Here is a 23,951-nt window from a genome sequence, read left to right as displayed (position 1 = left end):
GTTCTCATTAAGAAAATGGATTTTTCCTGAATTTGAGTATCCTGTTTCCATCAATTATAATATAATGTTTCCTTAATTCTTTGTTTTATTTCTACTTCACTTTCCAAAATCCTCCCAGAGTTTACTATTTGGGTTGAAAAAGCATATTTTTAAATTGGGCATAACCAACTTCCATATAAACGTTTGGCAGGGAAATCAGTGCATGTTCACTTAATTCATTTTTATTGAACCAAGTCCAGATTTTTAGTCAGGAAAAAGTTAGATATTAATCATATCTGAGCAGGATCATTAAATTTTCCTTTACCTACTAGAACAGCAGGGTCATTATAGAACCATGAGAAGTTAGCTCACTTATTAATCTTTACAATTACATAAAAGTGATCATTTTTATAGTACTTAAGAGTAGCTCTTACCCATTACGTGAAGAGTATGTGGGAATATGACAATATAATATAATGTATTATTATAGATGTGACCTGTGACTCATTGGTCTGCTCACTGACACACAACTCTCTGGAAAAGTTATCTGTTTGAGCTTGGATAATCTTTAATTGTTTCATATGCCTTGTGCTCATTTATGGGGCATGCTAGTAAATAGAGAGCTAGTCACTGAGTTATTAATTACCTCATTATTACTTAATTATCACTATTGCATACTTCATTTTTATGGAGAATTATATCATAAAAGAAGGTATTTTATACTGCCCACCACGGTTAAGTATGAATGACAGTGATAGCTAATGTAAGATTGAGTTAGTTAAAGAAAATCAATCAGAAATCCTCACTATAGATTACTATCCGGTTTCTTCTGCCTTTTCCAGCAAACGCCTCTCATCTTTGACTTTGAAACCCAACAGTTTAAACTGGGTTCTTGTTTCAGTGGACTAATCCCCTTTCATAAATCATGTTCAAGTGCTGAAATAATTTGCACATCGTTTAAAGAGTATTTGCTTTGAAACATTCACCTCAAGCCCTTTTGTATATCCTTTCTCTCTAAAGATTTGTAGTATTTGTTTTGTTCTCTGAGGTATAAAAGACCTGGGTAAACTTTATTCCTGTTGTTTCAAGATTAGTGAAATAAAATGCATATTTATTCAACTGGGACTGAAAGGAGCTTTAGTAAAGACGATCATACATACGACCCATGGGAATGTTATAATACAAAATGTCTGTCTTAAAATCTCTTTAGGTTTGTCCAAAACACTGTTGAAGGACTTAAGTTTAACGAAAAAACAAAAGGGTTACAAATCCATGTTTCTTCTTTTTTCCAAAGAAGAGAGAAACACAATATATTTTTCTTAACAAAATAAGCTCCTATATGTGCACTCAAGATAAATTTGATATGGGGGCAAGTAAAGACCAGGTAGTCACAATTACTCTAAGTTGTTTTTTTTTCTTTCTACTGAACTACACAGTGTTTAAGAAAACTACATTTTGGAAAAATGGGTACCAGTTTTTTCAAACTGACGCTTGCTTCAGAAAAAAGCGATCACGAAGAAATCACGAGCAATTTAAGCATTATTGGAGTCAAGCAGTTCTGCCCCTTCCACGTACTAAAAGTGACGTAGACTCCTGTGATATGAAGCAACGATATTTACTCTGACTTTATCGCTTTTAAGCCCAGCTATCCGACGTGGCTTGCGCTGGTTTAGTGCAGTCTCTTAATTCCTCACTAAGTAGATGTTTGTTTACATTAGCAAGTAAAACTAAAGTCTGATGTACATTGTTCAAAAGTCATGATTTTTGTAGTTTAAAACAACAGACCATGTGGGCGGTTACATCTGCTTCACCCTCCATCACCTGTGTTGTCAGTATATCTCCATTTTTGTAGATCTCCGTATTTTGCCTCCACGGGGAAAGAATACAGGCTGACAACTGATAACACCTAAATAGATGCAGGTGTTTTCACTGCAACAGGAAATATTTTAGGCTACTGCCCTCGAAGAGAGGTCAGGTCAGAATTAGAGCAAGTGAGAAGGACTCGCTGAGTTTTGTTCTTTGGGAAGGAAGAGGCAGCCCAGCTTTCCGTCATTCCTGTCAGCCTAATTCTGAAGCCTCTCATGGTAATTATTGAAATGACTTACCCTGATTGCAACTTTGTAGCCAGAAAAATGATTCTCCGACTACACTGTATTCTGAGGTTTCACTACTATTTATAACTAATCCAGATGCAATGCTCTTGGTACTTTGGGAAGGATGTAACAGAAATAAGGAGGTTTTTAGGTTATAAAATTTTAAATTAAGCTTAGTTAGAAAGACTGTAAATCAGGCTCTAGATAGGAATACCTATTGCCCAGACTCACCTTTTCCCCATGGTGAAATCATTTAAATGTTTGTACCTTCCAGGTTGGAGGATGTATTTAATTTAAATTATGACCTGCAATCCCAAATATTTAAAGTCCAACTTAATGGATGAAAGCATGGTACTGTCTCCCGGACAGGGCACTTTTAACACTTCAAAAAGGAATGTGTTTCGTAGGATCTCCTGTTTGTTCCACCAGCTGCCTGCTGATGTGCCAGATAAAGAGATCTTGCCTCTGAGAGCCCAAGGGTGGAATAGCACTGAAGGGTTAAACGATGTATTGTTTCTCAATTAAGTAGAAGGTTCCAACTAGCTGGCTTTAAATATTGATGCTGAAGAGAACGCTATGCCATATGAGCAGGTCCCCTCACCACCGAGGATATTTGGCTCCATTTAATTAATTCCATTGGCCGTTGTCTTAAGTGTGCCCAGGATTCACCCAAGAGGAATTCACTTGTGCTACTCTTATTGAAAAGTGTAACGTAGCATTATCTGCCTCAGACAGACTTTTTGTAGCATTGAATCAATTCCCCAGTTCTTGAAAACAACTACCTCATTTGATTCCTTTCATAATTAATGAAATTCAGTAGTAATGCTTTTGCCCCTCAGCTCCTGCTGGAAGAATGTTCCAAAACTTCACTTTTCAAGCTGAAAGCATTCTAATTTTCAGCCTAAATGGATCTGTGGTACGAGCGTGTTCTCGTGTCAGCATTTAGCTAGTTCTTTATTTTCAGCAGTCCCTTTCTGTCTCAGGTGTACCACCCCAAATAGAGTTACAGACAGCAGTCGTATTCCTTCCCCTGCTCGGTTTGGCAGACTAAGCCAGCCAAGATTTGTAGTCGTCTTTCCTGTGATAGCCCGCTGTTCTTTTTCCCTGTCGTCTCAAATAGCCCTTTTCTGAATCTGCCCCAGTTTCAGTCTGTATTTCTTGCACATGGATATTCAAGGCAAGGTCTTCCCACAGCCGTGGGAAGTGGAATTCACTTTTCCATATGGAAATGGTTCACCTGATACGGCTTAGGGATTGTATCTATCTGTTTCATGTCCACTTATTTAGAAATAAAAAGTAAACAACCAAAATATGTAGATCTTCCTGTCCTTTAATCTTTGCAACCAATGCATTCTCTATGAAAACCAGAGTAACCCAGCCTTAAGCCTTTTTATGGCATGTAAAGTGCTCCTACATGTGATAACATCTTTGTAATTAATTTTTAAGGTGTTCAATTTATATGGAAAAGTAGCATTCTTATAACATTGAGCAACTCTTTTCAAACAGCACATTTAAAATAAATGGAATTAATACAATTTAAAATACTCCAGTGCTAATACACTTGAAAAGAACCACCCTTAGAAAGAAAAGGGTTAATCATAACAAAAATCATGAAAACACCTTGTCCAGAACACAGAAATAGTTTAAAAAGCAGGCAGGTATGAAGACCTGTTAGGGGGAGTATGTCTCTGCGTGTAAAGCTTTATAGTTCATATATGTTGCGATCACATAGTGATAGTACATTTTATAATCACTTTTGTTGGAGAAGGCTATACTCCAGTCCAACGACCCAGAGCCTAAGGGAAGGTGGCCAGATGTAGGCAGGTCAGAAAAGGAGAGCAGCCAGATGCAGGTTTCATTACTTGCTGCTTAGCAGGCTTCAAAGTACAAAAATATAAGCCAGAGCAACTTATCTTTAGCTACCTATAATGAGACTTCATTCAAGGTGCAGGAACATGTGGCTTGTGTCCACATTGCTCCATCCTCGCTCTTTCTTGGACAGGCTGGCGGTGTCCTAGTCAGGTAAAGCTTTTCTTCAGATCTTCTCTGGTCTCCTTGTGATGCCTGGTATTAAAGCGTGTGTGTCCGATGTGAACTGATGGTTATATGCATCCCACCTGCCCGGTGCTTTTCAAACATTGTGGGGAAAGTGTCTGATATGCAGATAAGTAATGTTATGCTTGAAAGTAAAATGCCTTCTGGGATAAGAGTTAACGGGCAGAGTACGGCAAAGACAAAGAAACTTGGTGCTGTCTTGATCCATAATATCTTTTGGAAGGAGTCTCTGGAGTAAACTGGCTCCTGAACAGCACCTAGGTTTCCCCTTGGGAAGAGGTAGCTGGGAGGACTCGAAAGTTGACTAAAAATTAAGTAGTGCAGGTGATGATCTCAAGATCAGTCTTTGACTGTCTTCTGTCTAAGTTGTAGATACATTGACTTAAATCAAAACCTTTGTCTCATTGTTATGTTTTGCACGAGATTAAGAAATTGCATTCCTGCAAAAATAAGCTTTGTATATATTTTTGTGTGAAAACATACGTATAGTATCTTTCTTCTCTACTTAAATTAGAAAATTTTAGGGTGCTATAATGCTCCTACCTTCCTTTCTTCATATGAAGGAATTTCAGTTGATGTGTTTGAATTAAAATCAAAACATAGCACTAAAAATTTATGGAGAAATAGTGAAAACACTGTAATACCTGAATTGTTATACAATGTTATCATAAGATCATTGAGATGGTTTGTTCAGCCTGGAGAAGAGAAGGCTCCATGGAGGTCTCATAGTCCCTTCCAGTACTGGAAGGGGGCCTACAGGAAAGATGGGGAGGGACTCCTTATCAGGGAGTATAGTGGTAGGACAAGGGGTAACAGTTTTAAACTGAAAGAGCGGAGATTTAGATTAGATATTAGGAAAAAATTATTTAATGTGAGGGTGGTAAGGCACTGGAACAGGTTGCTCCTAGAAGCTGTGGCTGCCCCATCCCTGGAGGTGTTCAAGGCCAGGCTGGACAGGGCTTGGAGCAACCTGCCCATGGCAGGGGGGTGGAACTAAATGAGCTTTAAGGTCCCTTCCAGCCCAAACCATTCTGTGATTCTGTGGTTTCTATGATTCTATGAGTATGATGGATCAAGGGTAGTACTGATATTAAGGCACAATTACTAACAGTAGAATACTTGATTTGTTGCAACTTTGCTCTTAATTTAAGTTACACATTAGTAATTCCGAACTGGAAGTTTAAGTCTTGCTTACAAAATCTTTTGCCAGGTTTCAGATTTGGGGCATCTGGTAGGTTGAATTTGGGGTTCAGTTATGAGAAAAGTAAATTTTTCTGTTAATTTCCAAAGTGGCTTGAGAAGTAAATGTGAGGGACAGGCTTAAGGAGAGAGGAGTCAAGGTGGTGACATGGAGAAAGGGAAAGAAAATGAAAGGATCCTGAAGCAGCATTGGTTTGCCGAGTCATTTTTCTGAACTTTGCTTCCCCTGGGGTACTGCAGTAGATATTTTCTGCTGTGGGAGAAACAGTGCCAGGCAAGACGCAGCAGTGTTCACACCTCATCTGGTACACTTTTAAAAAACCTATTTGTAATTGGTGAACACAAGGATGGAGAGGATCCATTAGATTTATACTTTTTGTTATTCATAACCCAGAATGAAATTGTTCTTTGAAAACACATCTTTTATTTTGTGGGTTTTAGTCCAGAAAACTAAGTTCGCAGAATTCACCTTTTCCGAATAATTGTTTACTTGGAATTCATTTTTAGCTGTCCCTGCTCAAGTTACAGGTCGTTTGTAACAATAAAACTCTCTAATTTTGTGACAGAATATTCATGTCTTTAAAATACTCAGCTAGATAATGGTCCCCAGAATGTGGACAGCAAGACTTCAAAAGGCAGAGTCCTCTGATCTCCAGTTTCCTTATTCTCTCTAAGCTTGGAAGGTTTCAACTATCAAGCTTAGATTAAGTTTTATTGGTTGATAGTCTAATTGCATTTGTATTATCTTTCCCCTTAATATTATTTGCTTTGCTCTGTATTGGATTTCATCCAAATATTACTACTTCCATGAATCAGTTTTCTGAAAATGTTTTGCTTTTGCTTTGATGCTTAACTGCTTAACACGTGAGTGTTGCAATAAGGTGCTGGTTCCTGATAATAGTTTTCCTTCTGTAAGGAAAAGTTTCCACAATCTTCTGTGCTTTGCTTATATTTGATAGAGCTCTTCGGTTGAGGCTTTTCATGGACAAGATAAGGTTTGGTTAAACATCTGAACTTTTGAATGTTTATCTGAACTAGATTCGACCTCTAAATTTGTCCATCATTAGTTATTTTGCTTTTCTTTTTAGAGACTAAATTATGCTATTAAATGTGTTCTAAAGTAGGTTAAGTCCCTGTGCAGTTTGTCAGCTGGAACATTAATTTTAAAGCTAAAACAGTCTTCTATTGTATCTTTTTAACATTTTGGCTGAGTTTTAACCGTGGCTGGTCAGACATAGGCTCAGCGCACCCGTGCAAACCCCACGTGTAGCTGATCGAAGTCTCTCAAAGTTGTGGATGACTGGTCTGATTTTATTTCAGCAAAAGATTGTGATATATAGTAATTATTTGCCTGCTCGGGCAGCTTGTTCCATTGCAGCTGTTCTGGAGACTGGATGAAATACTAAATGTCACCACATGCCCTGCAGTGTCTCTGGAGGTGTTGGTGGACTTGGTGTCCCAGCTACCTGCTGCAGCAAACGCGGTGCACTAGCAGCGTAGGACATGCTCCTTTCTGGGATGCAAGTTACTCACGCCTTCAGGTGACCGCATCTGTGTGTCCTCTTTAGACTCATATCTTAACCATACTGACCCAGTTCTTGCCCTCATGCTGCCTCTGTGATGAGAAGGAGCCACCATTGTAGGGAGAGGGGGTGGGTGCTGCAGAAAGCCAGATCAGATGTTTCCAGACCAGCTTGCACCTTAGCCAAAGCTATGCTTGGTAGCACAAAGAATCACGGAGTTTCAGAGTTGGAAGGGACCTCTAGAGATCACCTAGTCCAACTCCCCTGCCAAAGCAGGATTGCAGAGAGCACATTACTCAGGACTGCATCCAGGTGGGTCTTGAAAATCTCCAGAGAAGGGGACTCCCCCCCCTCCCTGGGCAGCCTGTGCCAGTGCTCTGTCACCCTCACCGTAAAGAAGTTTTTCCGTGTATTTGAACGGACCTTCCTGTGTTCCAACTTGTGCCCATTGCCCCTTGTCCTGTCACTGGGAACCACTGAAAAGAGCCTGGCTCCATCCTCCTTCAACCCACCCTTTAGATACTTGTACGCCATAATAAGGTCTCCCCTCAGCCTTCTCTTCTCCAGGCTAAAGAGTCCCAGCTCTCTCAGCCTTTCCTCATAAGGCAGATGCTCCAAGCCCTTAATCATCTTAGTTGCCCTTCTCTGGACTCTCTCCAGCAGTTCCCTGTCCCTCTTGAACTGGGGAGCCCAAAACTGGACACAGTATTCCAGTTGTGGCCTCACCAGTGCAGAGTAGAGGGGGAGAATGACCTCCTTCGACCTACTGGCCACACTCTTCCCTATGAAGAGAGCGAGCAACGTATAGTTTCTATCTGCTGCTAGACAACAGAACTGTATGACCTTATCTTTATTAGAGGGCCAAGTTCTGATAAGGTCAACGTTAAAAAACCTCACACCTTAAGAAGCACACTGGAATCAGAGTTTTCAGGTAAGCAGTCAAATTTACAACATAAACTATTATAACGTAATACATAGCAAAATATACCAGCAGCTTCGTTCTGGGTTTTCCTTTTCCTCCTGTGGTTACACCGTCTCAGCCCCAAAAAGAGGCTGACCCATGGCATACCTCACAACAGCCTCCATAGGGCAGCCTCACACAAAAGCTGTAGCCTCCATTTGGTCTGCTTCATGTTTTTATGTTTATTTTAGGCAGATCCTAAAGCAGCTTTAGTGGAAGTCTTTCCTGTGTTCTCACAGTGCAACTCTGACACTACCTTGTAAGCAAAGACCTGTAACTGCTGTAAAGTGTCAAAATCAATTGTGTTTTAACAAATAGAAATCTGTTGTATAAGACATAAAATGAAGTTGATGGCACTAAAGGTGGACTTTAGGCAAAGTTTGTACTTATGTGAATATAGATGCTGGAGATTCTTACCAGAACTTTCACTTAAGGTAAGAAGTAAAAAGGATTCTTAAATCAGTCAAATTATTCTTTTTAAAAATGGGCTTATGGGTGATCTTCTGTTCAGTTATTTTTACTCTAATGATTTAATTGAAGTAGAGATAATTTGATAAAGTAGAGTCTACATATAAGCAGAGTACTGCGAATGGATTTCACATCTTTGGCTAGATATTTTTTGATTACTTTAAAGACAATGGGTGTGCCTTTCTCCATAAAATATCACATCTCTGTTCGCTGGTAAGTACTAAACTTACTGCATTAAGAGAGAAAAATATACTGGAACTTGTGGTTTGAAGCAGCAAACATACAGATGAATGTCACTACCATTTCTCATTGGAAATAAAAAAATTTAACATGTTGGTTTTCATAACTTATGCACTAAGAATTAATTATATCCTTTATTGTATGAGAAGTATAAGTTCATCATGGGTCAAAAAATATAAGGTTATGAATATAATCAGAGGCTGAGTGCAATGGAAATATAATAACATTTTAAAATAATTTACTTTTTAAATTTAGAGGTACAAAATATAATTGATAAGAGTCTCAATAAAGAGAAAATTCTTTGGTATGATATTCTTTCTGTAAAGGACCCATAAGATCGTATCTGAATAAAAGATTCAACAAGGTATCCAAGGGCATGTCTAAATTTAAATATATGAATCATTGGTAGGACTCTTAACAGGGATGATATAAATACAGCAATGCCAAGTCTCCCTTGTTCTCGACAGATAATTAGTTTGTTTTCCAAAGCATAAGACAGAATTACATGTGGGGTTTTAAGCTAAAAGAGGAGACTTGGCCAGCACTACCCAGCCACTCAAAAGGGTTTTCTTTTGGCATAACAGTCTACCTGGTGCTCCTGGTAGAGAAAGGAACTATATAATTTTCTTGTCCTTTTGTCTAAGCAATTTAGTATAAGTGATGGCTATTCATATTATTTGCAAAAGGTTGATAAGGTTCTTTTTTCAGACTAACTCAGTCAGGAGGTAAGCCTGAAGACTTGAAAGTTATTGACATATATTGCACAACAGAAGAAAACAAACAGAACTCCATATTATAAAAAAAAAATAACGAACGCATTACTTGTTGTAAATTACTTGTTCAACTCGATCTGCAAATAGTCTTCAGGTCCTTGCTCTGTCTTCCTCAAACTTAATTGCATGTTTGTTTTCTTTTGGGAAGTCTGCTTAAACAATATTTTTCTATTATATATGTCAACTTCAAAAGCCTTTAATTCAAATATTGCCATTTTTTTTCCCTGTATAACTATTGTATTTTATACGAGTAGGATGAAACTGTATGGCTGAAAACACTGGCACAGGGCAGCACTGAGTCGCCCAGGTAGGGAAGGGCAGGTCCACTCTTCAACTCCTATGTTAGACCATCCAACTTATTATTTTCCTTTGGGCTACAAAGATGATTAGGGGACTAAAACAACTTTCTTATGAGGAAAGGCTGAGGGACTTGGGGCTTTTTAGTCTGGAGAAGAGAAGACTGAGGTGGGATCTTGTCAATAAATAGTTAAAGGCAGGGTGCCAGGGGGGTGGGAACAGTATATGTTTAGTGGTGCCCAGTGATAGGATAAGAGATAATGGGCACAAACTTGAGCATAGGAAGTTCCATCTAAACATGAGGAGGAACTTCTTTTCTGTGAGGGTGGCAGAGCGCTGGCACAGGCTGCCCAGAGAGGTGGGGGAATCTCCCACTCTGGAGACATTCAAAACCAGCCTAGATGTGTTCCTGCCCAACCTGCTGTAGGTGCCCCTGCTCTGGCAGGGGGGTTGGACTAGTTGACCTCCAGAGGTCCCTTCCAACCCCTATCATTCTGTGATTCTGTGAATTTTAGCAACCCTCTCTAAAGGAAAGAAGTACATCAAATGCAAAAAGCATCTCCATCACGCTCCTGACTTCTGCCCATATTCACTTGGTCACTCTTTACCTGCAGATTTACATAAAACACCTACCGAAGGAGACTCCAGATCAGATGAGTCCTCAGGGATCTGTGCTGATACAAAACTGCCCTCCTCAGTGTGAGGGGGCTAAAAGACTGCAGCTTTTTGCAAAGAGACTTTGTCAAGAGTGCTAATCCCTGACTCTGACTCGGAGAGACCGGTTTCCCCTTCCCAAGCACGCTGTACTCCTCTTCTTAGAGCCTGAATAGTCTGACTTTGTGTACTGCAGAAGATTTCATCCAAGTCCCACATGTTTTACATTAGATGAACATAAACTGGTCATACTGTATGAATAAAACGAACTCATTGATTTCTGGCATTGTGGTTTTTATATTCAAGTTAAGTGTGTATTTCTAATATTATGACAATAGCAAAAAAAAAAAAACTGTGGAAAGAAAGGCTTGGCATGGGTGATTTAGTCCAGTCCCTCCTGTCACAAGGTACCGTGTTCTGTGTCCCCTTTTATAAATTTATTAAGCTTCATCTTAAATTCTTTTAGTTTTATTTGCCACCACGACTTCTTTGAAAGGGTGTTTTAGAACTTCATATTATGGCCAGTTTATACTCATTTATTCTTGTGCCAACATTGTTCTTCAGCTTGAACAGCACTTCTCCTTCCCTGCTGTCCTCTTCTCGTCTCCTGCTCCTTTTCCCACCCCCACCAGCAAATTCATAGAGAACAATCACGGCCTTTCTCAGCCATTTCCTAGCTGGCCAAACACGCCGAGCTCCCCGTCTGCTTTCGAAAGCTCAGCAGCCCATTCTCCTGGTACTTCTCGCGGCCACTGCCTGCACCTTTTCTGGCATGAATTCCTATCTCACACACGAGTGTCCAAGGTTGCACACTCATAAGAGAGAAAGAGTTTGTATTAATCCTTCTCTGACCATGCATTGGGTAGTATTAGCTCTAACTGCTTTCTCCAGCTTCCAGTCTCAAAGTCACTAAGATTTCTCCCAATGTCCCAATTCTTGTCTCAGCTGATGATGCTTCCCAGCCTTGAGTAACCAACAAATATTTTTTGAATGCTCCTACTTTTTCTGTTGAAGTCATTAATGAGGACGCAAAGATCAGTTCCAAGAATATTAAAGGACTTGCACTGGTAACCTTCCTTCAGTACAGTAGTTCTCCTTTCAACAAAGCTCATTTTAATACCTTATTTAGCCACTTTCACAGTTATTGTTTTAAAATTCTCTACATCTTCTCCAGTTTAACTAGTAATTTCCCATTTGGCATCGTATCAAATGCTCAACGGAAGTTGAGATAGATTTGGTCTATTACTCTTTCCTTTTCTAAAAAAAAAACATTTATTTTATTAACAAAAGATATCTGGTTAGTTTGGTATGGCCTCCCTTTATAAATCCAATACATACTCAGAAATATTGCTTTACTTTTCTAAATATTTATGGTACAAATACCACTAAGAAAAGCTGCATGGAGAGTGTTAGTTTGTTTTTCAGCGTAAGCCTGTAGTGATATTTAACACGCTATTCATTTGTTTCCATTTATTATTAGTGGGGGACAACATTTTTTGAAAGTTTATATGTATAAGAGCGTGATGCAAAATATGAATTATACAGTCATTTTATTGAATCTTTACTGCTAATGCACACAAATTTCACAAAGTGTAATGACACTACTGAGCACTTAAGTTGTTAGGCTGTCATATTACAGAAAAGTTATTTGTGCTATATAATCACTGTTTCCTTTTCCTATTGTTTATTTCTGAGCTTGCTTTATAAACATTTGTAAATGCAGATATACTTGCTGTGGCAATTATCTGTCTTAAGACCATAAAACTGAATGACTTCAGGTCCTTTGTTGCTCATGTGAAGAAAATCTTCCTAGCATCTCCTGGCCAGTGTTATCCATTCTGTCACCTGATGCTGCAGCTCTTGGGTCTGTGCTCCGTAATTATAAAATCTGTGATTTTAAAGCTTATCTTCAACATAGGGATTAGAGGTAATGTCCGATTCCTTCATTTTCCCCACCAAAATAATTTGTGTAGTACCTTTAAGCAGAGCATGTACCCGCCTCTCATTTTACTCTTGTACAAAAAAGATAGAGTAGTTATAGCGTGGGGATAACTCATGAGACCTGCCCAGAAATTTCACTAAGGGATAAAAATTATGACTGAAAAAAGTCTTTAGCTCAACAAAGCAGGTGAAGTGAATTGTTTATCCTTAGTGAGCAGACTTCATTGACTCCGGCGCAGATCACCACAAAGAAAAGGAAGGAGGCAGGAACTTGCTTTTGTCGCTCTCAAAACTTTGGTGCTGGTTGAAAAACTGACCACTTATCCAGGCGATAATGCCTGTTGCTCGTTCCTTAAATGACTAGCAGTCGTTTCACATTCACTGCGGGCCAAAACACCCTGAAAAAATGTCGAATCCTGAGTTTCAATGAAATCCAATAAAAGTTGAAGTCGTGAGTCATTATACATTCTTAAATTGCAGTATCTCCTGGAATGTAGGCATAGTCATACGCCTCTGCGTGTTAAGAAATATTTCTTCAGGAGGATGAGAAACTCGGCAATTAAACATTCCCGTTCCTTGAAATTAATTAATTAACTAATTAATTCCTTTAAATTAATATTTTCACACATATGTGATAGTTCTGCTGTTAGACTGGCACATTCATTATCCAAAGTCATAGAGACCTGCTTCTACCTCCCCTTTTGCCATCTCAGCTTTGATTCAGTCCTGCAAGATGCTGCTGAGGACTCTGGATATGAATCTGTAAAGCACTTAGGAAAATTATTAGTTTAAGACATCAGAGATCACAGTTAAGTCTGTGGATGTGTTCATACGTATTTTAAGAAAGTTGTGGCTAGGATTTTGATCAGCGTATTTTGTATTTTGAATGGTCAATCCTGTCACTTTTAGTATTTCGTGGGAAAAGAATTATTAAATTGCAGTTTACAGGTGTTGTCGTTATACTTCAAGTCATCTCCATTTCTAAGAACTTCCCAAAATTTTGAAGCCCTGAGGAGTATTACAAAAAATTAACACGGTCCAGAGGAGTTGTGGGGTTTTTCCTGCAGAACAAGGCTAATGGAAAAGAATCATAGAATCATAGAATTAGTGAGGTTGGAAGGGACCTTTAAGATCATCGAGTCCAACCGTTAACCTACCCTGATAAAAACACCACCACTTCTAAACCATGTCCCTAAGCACCTCATCTACCCTTTTCTTAAACACCTCCAGGGATGGTGAATCCACCACCTCTCTGGGTAGCCTCTTCCAATGTTTAATAACCCTTTCAGTGAAAAAATGCTTCCTAATATCCAATCTAAACCTGCCCTGACATAACTTGAACCCGTTTCCTCTTGTCCTATCACTTGTCACCAGGGAGAAAGATACTGATGTAAAGCTATGTGAATCTCTTAATGTCTTATCCACTCCCACTGCTGCTCTTCATTCTGTATGAGCCCTTCCCATCCAAGTGAATTACATACGATAATTTTGGGTTTTATAATAAACAGATAGGCACCATAATAATGTATTTCAGTTAGGAAGAGGTACTTGGAAGAGATTGGTTTTGCTATACACATGATGTGAGGCAATCAATAGTGCTTTCGTCTGACGAGCACTGTCAATATCCATTGTCACAGTTCAGAAAGTCATTAATGGATAGTTCTTCAAAAACCAATGCTTTCAACACGTTAGAAGTGTTCAGATATACTGAACCTGGCAGGAATTAATCATAGGTAAACCCTGGGGATTACGTATAAATGTTTTGTAAATTAAGAGTGAAATAAAAGTCATTGGAAGGAATGTGAGATCACGTTATATGGAGTTACAAAATCTTGCCAATAAAATATGGAGTTGTTTAGAACGTGTTAAAACATTTTACCTTCTGAATCATTCAGGCTCTGCCCAGAACATCACACCCAGGAAAAACAGTCTGCTGGAAATATATTGTCTAGGTACGTGAGTAAATTCACAGAAAGTAATGGCATAAAAATTTTGATCCTTGCCCTGAAAAGGTTAGAGCCTTGCCTGGTTCTTTTAGTTGTGGCCATGCTAAAACCCTAGGGAAAGACTTCTGTAACTTCACCTTGCAAATGTGTTAGTCACTGCTTAATTCTGCTTAAATTATAACACATTTACTCTCCTTGCATGATATATACAATTCAGTGCCTTAAATTGTAGCAAGCAATTCTTCATCTGTACATCTCAAAATTTCCATTGAATCTGATGCTACTATTTCTGCAGAACTGTGTGATTTGGGGTAATGAATTAATACTTTCTTTCCACCTGTCTTGTGTAAAAGCTCTTGTACAGACTTTAATTTGAGGTTGTGCAAGATACTCCTGTTTTTTATATCTTATTAGGAATATTAAGGCTAGAGTTGTGACATTGAATAAATATTCAGAGGATTTATATAGGCTCATAAAAAGACAGGTCAGTTTTTTCTCGGTGCAATTTTTTTTGCAGAGAGTTTACTCTATGGGTATCCTTCCTAATTCAGATGATGTTGTCACGGTGCTATCAACATAAAAGGCCAAAGATGTGATCTTTCTTTTATGCCTAATGCTGTGTTTATTCTATTTTCTTTCTGTACGCAATCTGTATTACACTTCCTTAATGCGATAAGATGTTGTGATTTAATATAGATTAATTCTAGAACGAATTATCTGAAAAAAAAGATCTTGCCATTTTGTTTCATTTGTCCGTTCATACCTTTCCCACCTGTTAAATAAATAGAGACCTAATAAAGTGACCAAAGTCATCAGAAATGCTTTTCTAGATCTGAAAGTCCAACTTTATTTCCAGCCAAAAATGAAAGTCAGCCAGTTATGTTATGTTGTTTTTTTTTTTTTTTTTTCTGGATTGAGGTGTCCTTGCACCCACTTGCACTACCAGAATAAATTCAGCATAATATTGGACGCTGTTGGATTCTCTTCTCTGGGTACTCGCAAAGGCCCTGGCCCAACAGGAGTGTGTGTTTCCTTTTTCTGTCTCAGGAGCGCTTATTGCAATACAAGAAATACTTAACTGAAGAGTCTGTGCAAAGGGAGGGAAATTATTCTTCTGTTCTGTGTTGGTTTTGAAGCGTTTATGTGGACACGTCAGTGCGAGTAGCTTCAGAAACTAGGGATATGAGTTTATTCAGCACAATGAATGAAATAGCATACCTATGCAGTTTATGCCGGGGACCACACAGCAGAACAAGCAGGAGATTTTATTTCCTATTATTTTATACTTAGATCCTTAGGTATCCTATTTTACTTCTTGTATGGAACTGCTTTCCACTTTTTTTTTTTTTTTTTTTCCTGTTGTTTGAAGCTTGCTGGCTCTCTTTCATGGAGGATTCTTCTGGCCAAATCCAGAACCTTAAATTTAAAAAGGAAGGTACTCCAAAGCAATGTTTATTGTGGGTTTTGAGTTTTATAACTACTTTTTTTTTTTTTCTCTTGGAAGTAATATTTGGTCCTCTTTGTATTTCCAAATATAATAGCAAAGTAATTTTAATGTGGGGATATCGCGAGAAGAATGGTTTGGCAAAAAGAATGAATATTTCTAAATAAGAACCCAACAAGAATATTTCTGGCTAAGCTTGGTTTTGGAACATGCTATCTGAACCCTTGAATTTCTGGGAGGCTTGGAGTTTCCCTCTGGTGACTCACACGTGTTTAATGGAGTAAAGTAAGAAATTCATCAAAATTATCTTTGCTGCTGTTAACTATGCGCTGCACGCTTCAACACAGAACATACAAAAGTATCCATGACAATAATTATTCCCACCTCTAGATGTAGTTTTAACACCATAATTGCTGTTTCAGGTATTAAACTTCCAGCTGGGTCAATACACCTTTCTAAATAGAGGGATCTTGACCCTGCTGTCAAGTCATAGATCCCCTATCGTACCGTTCACAGTATGACCACATTCACTCCAGTTAGAATATCTTAAAATCTGGTGTATACTCAGAGCTAAGCGTGTAGTTCAAGTGGGGATAAAAGGCTGCAGAGTCCTGCAGAATGGGAGATGTGGCATCTTAAGTGACTTCAGAAATGTTTTCGCTCCTGCATCGTTTGCGCTGGGGAAGCTTCCCTGTAAGTCAGGAAAAAGCAAAACTAAATATGAATCGCTATGGACGGAATGGCCCTAAGAAACAAAAGAGTCCCCAAACTAAATACAATTCACTTCACTGTTTCAAAGTACCGTTAAGATGTAGAATTAGAAACATCCATTTGTTGTTCTTTTTATAGCACGGCCAAGCGACTTGGAATTTTAGCTTGTCCCTGCCAAGGATTGCTCAATTTCGAACAAAAAGTCCTCCACTATAATGTTAAAAAAGCACCAACCATCAATTGAATGCTAATCTTTATATTCTATGATACATCACTCCAAGAATGCTACCATTAAAAAATGTGAATTCTATTTTTCATAAGTGATGGATTATTGTACCAAGCTGTGTATTTTCCAGTAAAGTGTCCTTTTATTTGTCCTGTGTGATTACTAGTTTGTGGAAGTATGTGTGGGGTCATTTTAGTGCTGTGGGAAAATGGAACACTCTTCTGTTAAAATCAGTAGTGAAATCAGAAGCAAACTATGCTCTGATCATCGTAGGCATGTGTTTAAATATTGCTTTCCTTAATTGGCTATGTTCTATTTACTTAAAATGAACAATTTGGCAAGTTTTTCTCCCTTGACAACAGCAAAGCGTAAACCATTTTATAAGTTTGGCTGTTAAAATCAGATTTGTAATGTAAACCACAATATTCCAGGGTTGTTACTGTTGCTTAACCAGTTATTTTAGCTTGCCATTGTTTTAGAATTGTGCACCTTTAAACTTTCTGGTTCTGTTTATAGCTTACGTAAAACTTCTTGCTACAAAATAACCCAGTACTACTGATCATCATTTTATTTGTGCTCTCCCTTTTCCCTTGGAGCCTCTATATGAAGATCACTGCATTGTAGGAGAGAGTCAATCTGGGCGCGGAGGTTAGGGAGCATCTCTGTAACTGCAGCCAAATTATCCAGGGCACTATTTAGAAATCCTGTCGAAGGGACAATGGACCAACTCCTGCGGGTTCAGCTTGTGGAGAATACCGTGTTTGGGTGGATTGATTGATTTTTCAAGAGAAGACGGAAAGGTATTCTTTCCACAGAGAGGAGAAGCCACCCCTCTCTCAGCTGGAGGTCCTTCGCCCGGGAAGGCTGCACAGCTCCGGCTGCCTCGTTCGCCTGCTCAGCTTTTGGGGGAACGGGCAGGGTGAAAGAGCCCAGGGCACGGGACAAGGGTTATTCGGGAGTGGTGAGACTCAGGTGGTTTGTTAGAAAACTTTAAAAATCTGCTCGTTCAGAGAAACTTTTGGAGAAGGTCTTCCCATGGCATCACTGCTGCTTCTGGAGCACGCCGAGTTTCTCCTTCCTGCTCATACTGCCTGTTTTGATAGCTATGATGGTGCCCTGTAAGCACCTCAGCGGAGAAGAAGTTAAATTTATGCCTTTGAAACTTCCTCCAGGGGATTTTCTGCAGCTGGGTTCTATGTCGTTTTGACACAGAGCAGGAATAAATTGAGCTCAAAATATTTCTCAGTTTTGTAAATGCCTAAATATAATAAAATATAATCATTAGGACGGGAATACTTTTCTTTCCATAAATTAATGCATCTTGCACACATTTCATGGCGTGTAGCCATGTTTTCTATAGCTGCATTAAATATATATATAACGCTTAATCCATCTTGGCAAGAGGATTCAGTCCTTCACTAGTGGTGTAACCATCCATCCTTTCTCATAACAAGTAGTATATGGCTAATCGTGCATAGCACACTTCGCGTCCAGAGTTTCAGTTGAAAAATCATCCATGTGAAACTTGTGGGATTCGTGAGCGTTTCATGAGAAAACTGGTCGCCATCCAAATACTTATGGGCAATAAATAATACAACTCTGCGAATAACCAGCAGAGTGAACTCATCATGTTTATTCGCAGGAGTATTAATCAGATGTTTTGTACCATCCAACCGGCTACACTCCTGACCTACCGCACGATTTTACTAGGCTAGCTGTGGCCCTTATTTTCTAAGGATGTTTGAGCAAACTACTATTAGTTTAAAAATATCGTTTCACTGGAGCTTTTTCTTTTCATTTCCTTTAGTTTTCAGACTGAACTACAGTGCCTCTGACACAAATGACAGAAGCCGAGTGAAAAGCAGATTAAAGAAGTTCATCTCCCGAAGACCCTCCTTGAAAACATTGCAAGAAAAGGGACTTATTAAAGGTGTGTTCAGTCTTACATACTTTTTTTGGAGTAAAAAGTAAAAGCCCAGAAATGGATTTCTCATTCTCAGTTAAATGAAGAAGTGCATTGGACAAATACATCTTAGGTACCTTTTTGTTGTTGTACCTCATAAAACTTACACTGCTGAACTGTAAAGAAAAAAATCAGCCTATTGTTACGTACTTCTCTGTGATATCTGACTGCCTCAATTCTTCTGCTTTGGCGTGCGTGTGGCAGAAGCCCCTCCGCTTAACACAGGCAATCACCACACACATTGCAAACCGACATGTTGCACAACTCCTTTTCTTTTTAAGAGAAGAAGGTTGATATAGTCTCACATTTTGGAATCCGAAATAGGAACTTCAGATGCTGTGCTGAGTAGTTTGTTTTCTGGGGTAGGCTGCAATACTTTCTGCTGTCTTCTTGTTATTTTTCTAACTCACCAACAAAACACATTTTTAACAATTTAAAATACGTGCCAGTGAATAATAAATGCTTTGAATCTGTGACTTTTTTCCTACTCCAATTTCTTGCTAAGTTGGTCAGCCATCACTTTCACATATCCTTAAAAAATTGTCTCTCTGATAAAACGTGTTTGTTAGTTTATCCAAGGAGTAAGCGTTTTGCTAAGAAGCCGGTAGTGAACTTGAAGGCAGTAGCTTTCTGACCACTAATAATCGAGCAAAGCCATGTTTTCAAATATTGTCTGGAATAATGCTTTAAAAATTTACGCACTCCCAAATTATTATGTGTGAAACCCACAACTGCACATGCAAATTGACTAGAAAGAGGCATTTCGCCAGCAGCCCCTGTCAATCTCTGGAGTGCGAGTTTTCCAGTGGTGTGTCAAAAATGGCAAGGGGTGTTGCTGGTGCGTATTAAACTTGTCTGTCCTGAGCCAAGAGGTTGACCTCGGCCAGCAAAGGCTACAGCAGCCACAAGGGTTAAACACCAGCTGGGCCCACGTCTGGAGAAAAGGAGAAGGTTTTATGAATTAAGTTCTTATGCTTTAGATAGGTGCAGAAATGTTCAGTGCAATGTTGCTGACTGTAAGGAAGTCTTCATTATACGGAATCATTACGTGCCTTAGTGATGGGCTTCTGCTTCTGACTGCCACAGAAACTTCAAAAACCTGTAATTTATACGTAAATATCTGCGTGTGAGGTGTGCACGCTCACACGCCAAACTTTCAGGATCTGTCCTTACACACTCATAGTATCTGATTTCAATACATTGGAGGGTTTTGCCTCTTTGAAGTACTCTGTGGGTTGAGGGTGGGATTTGAATGCATCATATTAGTTTGTTTCAGTTATTACAGTAATAGAGTAGTAATTTATAGTCTTTTAATTTCTGGATTTAAGGGTGGGTGTTTTTTTTAGTTTAATAAAGTGTGGCTGATGAATCTCCTGCGGTGTTACAGAGGGATCAGATGTGATCCCTGCTAACAAATACAGATTCATTAGCATAACTCAAATCCATCCTCTAATATATCTCTCTAGGAAAGCCAGATGCGTTTGGTCTTGGCTACAGTTGCATTAAGCTCTTGATTCATAAACATAGCTTGGTTCTACCTGGGATACTCTGCCATGGATAACGAAGATGCGTGATTCGTGACACAGTAATTCAGAACCCGGTACCCAGCACGGTTTTATTACCAAACTAATGTTACCACGAAGAAAACATGTTAGTTATCTACCATGAAGTTTCATTAGGATTAGGTTTTTGGCCATGCAAATCAGGCAGGATTCGTTAACACGGCTTAATTCCGATCTACAGTAAGTCTATGTGAAATGCTTATTTGATAAGGTTCCTTCATTGTCTTCACCAGAGTTTATCCCTTAATCTGTTAAAATGTTATGAAAATGCAGTTGCACTGCTTATACAGAGACTACTTTTAAATGTTAATTTTTAGGCTCACATTAGAATATTTTTAAATCACAAAATGCAACCATCCAGATTAAAAATGAAAAGCTTGCCAAATTTGGTATTACAAGATGCATCTATTTATTTTTCTAAAGGTGACTTAAATGGTTGCAGAAACCTCTCAAAACTATTTATTTGCTCGTTTCTTAAGGGAAAAAAATGTTAACCAATTTTTACAAGAAAAAATTCCTCCAGCTCTGAGAACATGCATACTAACTTTTATCCCATAGGGAAATACTTCTGTCAGAATTGTAAATCCCTTAAAATAGGGGCTCGTAATAAAAGTGTGTCTAAAGCCTTGCAGGACATCTCGGTACCGAATTTCTGACAAAGAGCTGTTCTGTGTGCTAGTGAAGAATTGATATAAATATCGGTGAAGCGTGTGGTGTTAATTACTCCAGTGCAGTGGCACTGTAGGTGCTGTGAAAACCTTCACTTTTCATCAAGTGCTATTCATATTTGCCAGGGGCACTATAAAGCTCTCAAATCTATATTGATTTTTTACATTGTGTGTCACATTGGAACCAAAACTCCAATAAATTTAACACGTAAATTATAGTCATGAGTAAATACATTTTAAGGTGGTAAGTTCACTTAAACACAGTTCTGGGCTCTGTTAGTCACTGATGTGTACACACTTGGCCAGAAGACTCGACACATTTCTCCACATTAACCAAATTTGGGAATACAGGCTTCAAAATTAAATAGCAGTTTGATCTCCTGGGGTACTTTGTTCTGCCAGCACTGTTATCAGAAAATCTAGAAATTATGTGATTGTCATTTAACTCTTAGCAAAACTTAGTTTAAGTAGAATGTAGCAAATATCCGTGTAGTAAAGAAAGCAGGTAGTTAAGAAATGAGAAGAACAAGAAGTAGGTGGATAATCATCGGACAAGGGAATGTAGCAGACCAATATATAAATGTTAGTTGCATGTTGATCTGAAAGTGAAGACACGCTGATGTTTTACATGACTAAAAGTTATTTTTTGCCACCGCTGTCCCATTTGCTTTCTAGTCTTCTGCATAAAAGAAGCCAGAATGGGACCAGCCCATTGGCTCTATTCATTGCGATGGACAGGGGACGGGGGCTTTTCATGTTCCAACGAGAGCCCTAACGAAGACCGTCAGTCCTTCTTATTCTATCATCTCACTCGTGTTTACACAAGATATCTTTGGTCCAGAAGCATTTTGAATCATATTCGAGATCATAGAATCATAGAATCATAGGGTTGGAAGGGACCTCTGGAGATCATCTAGTCCAACCCCCCTGCCAGAGCAGGGACACCTTAGAGCAGGTTGCACAGGATGGCATCCAGGTGGGTTTTGAATGTCTCCAGAGATGGAGACTCCACCACCTCCCTGGGCAGCCTGTGCCAGCGCTCTGCCACCCTCAAGGTAAAGAACTTCCTCCTCATGTTTAGGTGGAACTTCCTATACTCAAGTTTCTGCCCGTTACCTCTTGTCCTGTCACTGGGCACCACCGAAAAGAGCCTGGCCCCATCCTCCTGGCACCCACCCTTGAAGTATTTATAAGCATGGATCAGGTCCCCCCTCAACCGTCTTTTTTCCAGACTAAAGAGACCCAATTCCCTCAGTCTTTCTTCATAATGAGATGACGTGTAATACAGCACTTTTGCATAATATGTACGTGTCCATATGCACTCTTATGTTCATATATATCCACACATGCACACAAACCTAGAAATAGCAAGCAAGAGGCATGTTCCATGCCTGCCATTTTAACAGTGTTATTTCGAGAATAACTGTATTCAAATTTATATGCTAGGGCAGGGGTCTTCAGTTCCTCGGGACTGAAATATTCTCAGAATTTACAGAATCTGCACTAATATGCTAGAAAAATAATATATAAATCTTCTCTTTTAAAACTACTTTATAGTCTATAATTGAACTTTGATCTTCATGTTTGAGCTTTGTCATGATTTAATATTACCCAAAATGAATTGCCAACCTTCAACTTGATATTGGCCTGTTAACTTCCTGATTTCTGAGCCTTTCTAGTCCACAAAAAAAAAAAAAAAATCTTCTCTGAAACTGTGATTTTAAAGCTATGGTGGTTGTGTTGGTAATAGGCTATCGCAAAATACACTTCCAGTAAATGGTAAAAAAACATGAGTAACAACTTAACATAAATGACACTGTGGGAAATGAGGAAAATGCAGTTATGCAGCTGGCAAGAAATTAATCTAGTTCTTTGGGGGTGTTTTTTTTTTTTTTTTTTCCCAAAAGCTAGACACCAAAGTAACTTCATTGAATTTATTTCGTAAGTTAAGTTAAGGCAAAACCCAAAACAGCATAAAAATTGGAATGGTTACAACAGTTTCAAGACGAAAATAAAAGCCACTCAATTGCTAGTGAAAGGAACTAGCTGTGATTTGGCTTGATAGCCTATGGAACAGGGCTCAGCATATGTTGGTGGTTGTGCAGATAGCAGCACAGAGGTCACCAACCATTTTATTTCCAGACAAGGGAAAACATCTTTATTGTCTCATACCTCTCACTGGACCTTGGAGCACTTCAACGTCATGAATGTAATATTCATGAGAAATCCATAAGAGTAGCTTAAGACCTACCTTTGGTGTGTTCTCTAATTCTGGGTTACGCAGGAGTTTGGCAAGTGATCTGGTGCCCATAATAACTTAGGGAAAGTTAGGAAAAGTTTCCTTTCACTTGCAGGGACAGTGGGTCACAAGGGTATCTCTTTCTTTGACCTCTGCATGGACATTTGGAAGTACGTTTCCCAAACCTTGTGGGTGGCCAAACACTGGACAAAGTGATTTTTTCCTTTGGTGCGGTGGTCAGAAATAATTCAGATAATTTGAGAATATTTTATTTTGGGAAACTTGTTTTTAGGAGTACAGCAGACCCACGCCCTTTAAATTCAAATGAGCTCTTGTCTGCAGTAAAACACCATCATTTCTTAAAAGAGACCAGTGTCTGCAGTAGTCTCTATTTTCCCTTTTTCTGAGAATGTGAAGCAAATCTGGTAGCTCATATGCCATTTAATAGTAACTGTTCACAAATGTAATTTTTTTTTTAAATTGATGACCACCACAGATCAGCGATATAGAGTAAATCTCCAAGTTAAAAGGACTGGCAAGATTCCCAGCTAGCATAAATCAGGGGAGCTCCGCTGACAATCTCGCTGACTTCAGTCAGCTGAGGACCTGCCCCACTTACTGTAAAAGCGTCGTGGCATTATTTGGAGCCCAGTCTGGGATCAGCATCATTTTAATGTCTGACTTAATATGTCTGACTCTACAGATTGAGCAGCTAGAAGAAGTCACCGTTCAGAATATGAACCTTTCCAACCGTACCCTTTCCCCCTCCAAAAAATTCACTGCTGTGGTGCCTACTCTTCTATCCCTCTTTCTGTACATTCCTCTTTTATTTTGCCTTCTTGTTCTCTTTCCCCCTTTTCCCTCCCAGCATTCAGATACAAAGAAAACAAACAACTTCGATGATAATAAAAAGCTCGGGTAGTCCGGCAGTTCAAATCCAGACGTAGCAGAGTTAACTCTGCTCCTGGAAGGCACTGAATTACATAGACACAGTTCACGTCTCTACAA

The 23,951-nt window shown here is 39.0% G+C and overlaps 1 protein-coding gene across 1 annotated transcript in view; it reads left to right on the top strand.

Annotated features, from left to right (window-relative positions):
* Positions 1-23,951, top strand: part of ARHGAP15 (Rho GTPase activating protein 15) — a 319,965-nt gene that overhangs the window by 160,127 nt on the left and 135,887 nt on the right. The window contains exon 8 of the mRNA XM_082483158.1: positions 18,319-18,441. Coding sequence (XP_082339284.1) covers positions 18,319-18,441 — 123 coding nt within the window. The remainder of the gene's footprint in view (positions 1-18,318; positions 18,442-23,951) is intronic.

The sequence above is a fragment of the Vanellus vanellus genome, assembly GCF_965231255.1.
Source record: "Vanellus vanellus genome assembly, chromosome: 5".
Taxonomy (NCBI): domain Eukaryota; kingdom Metazoa; phylum Chordata; class Aves; order Charadriiformes; family Charadriidae; genus Vanellus; species Vanellus vanellus.
The sequence above is the reverse complement of the archived record's forward strand: the minus strand, read 5'-3'. Positions and strand labels throughout refer to the sequence as shown.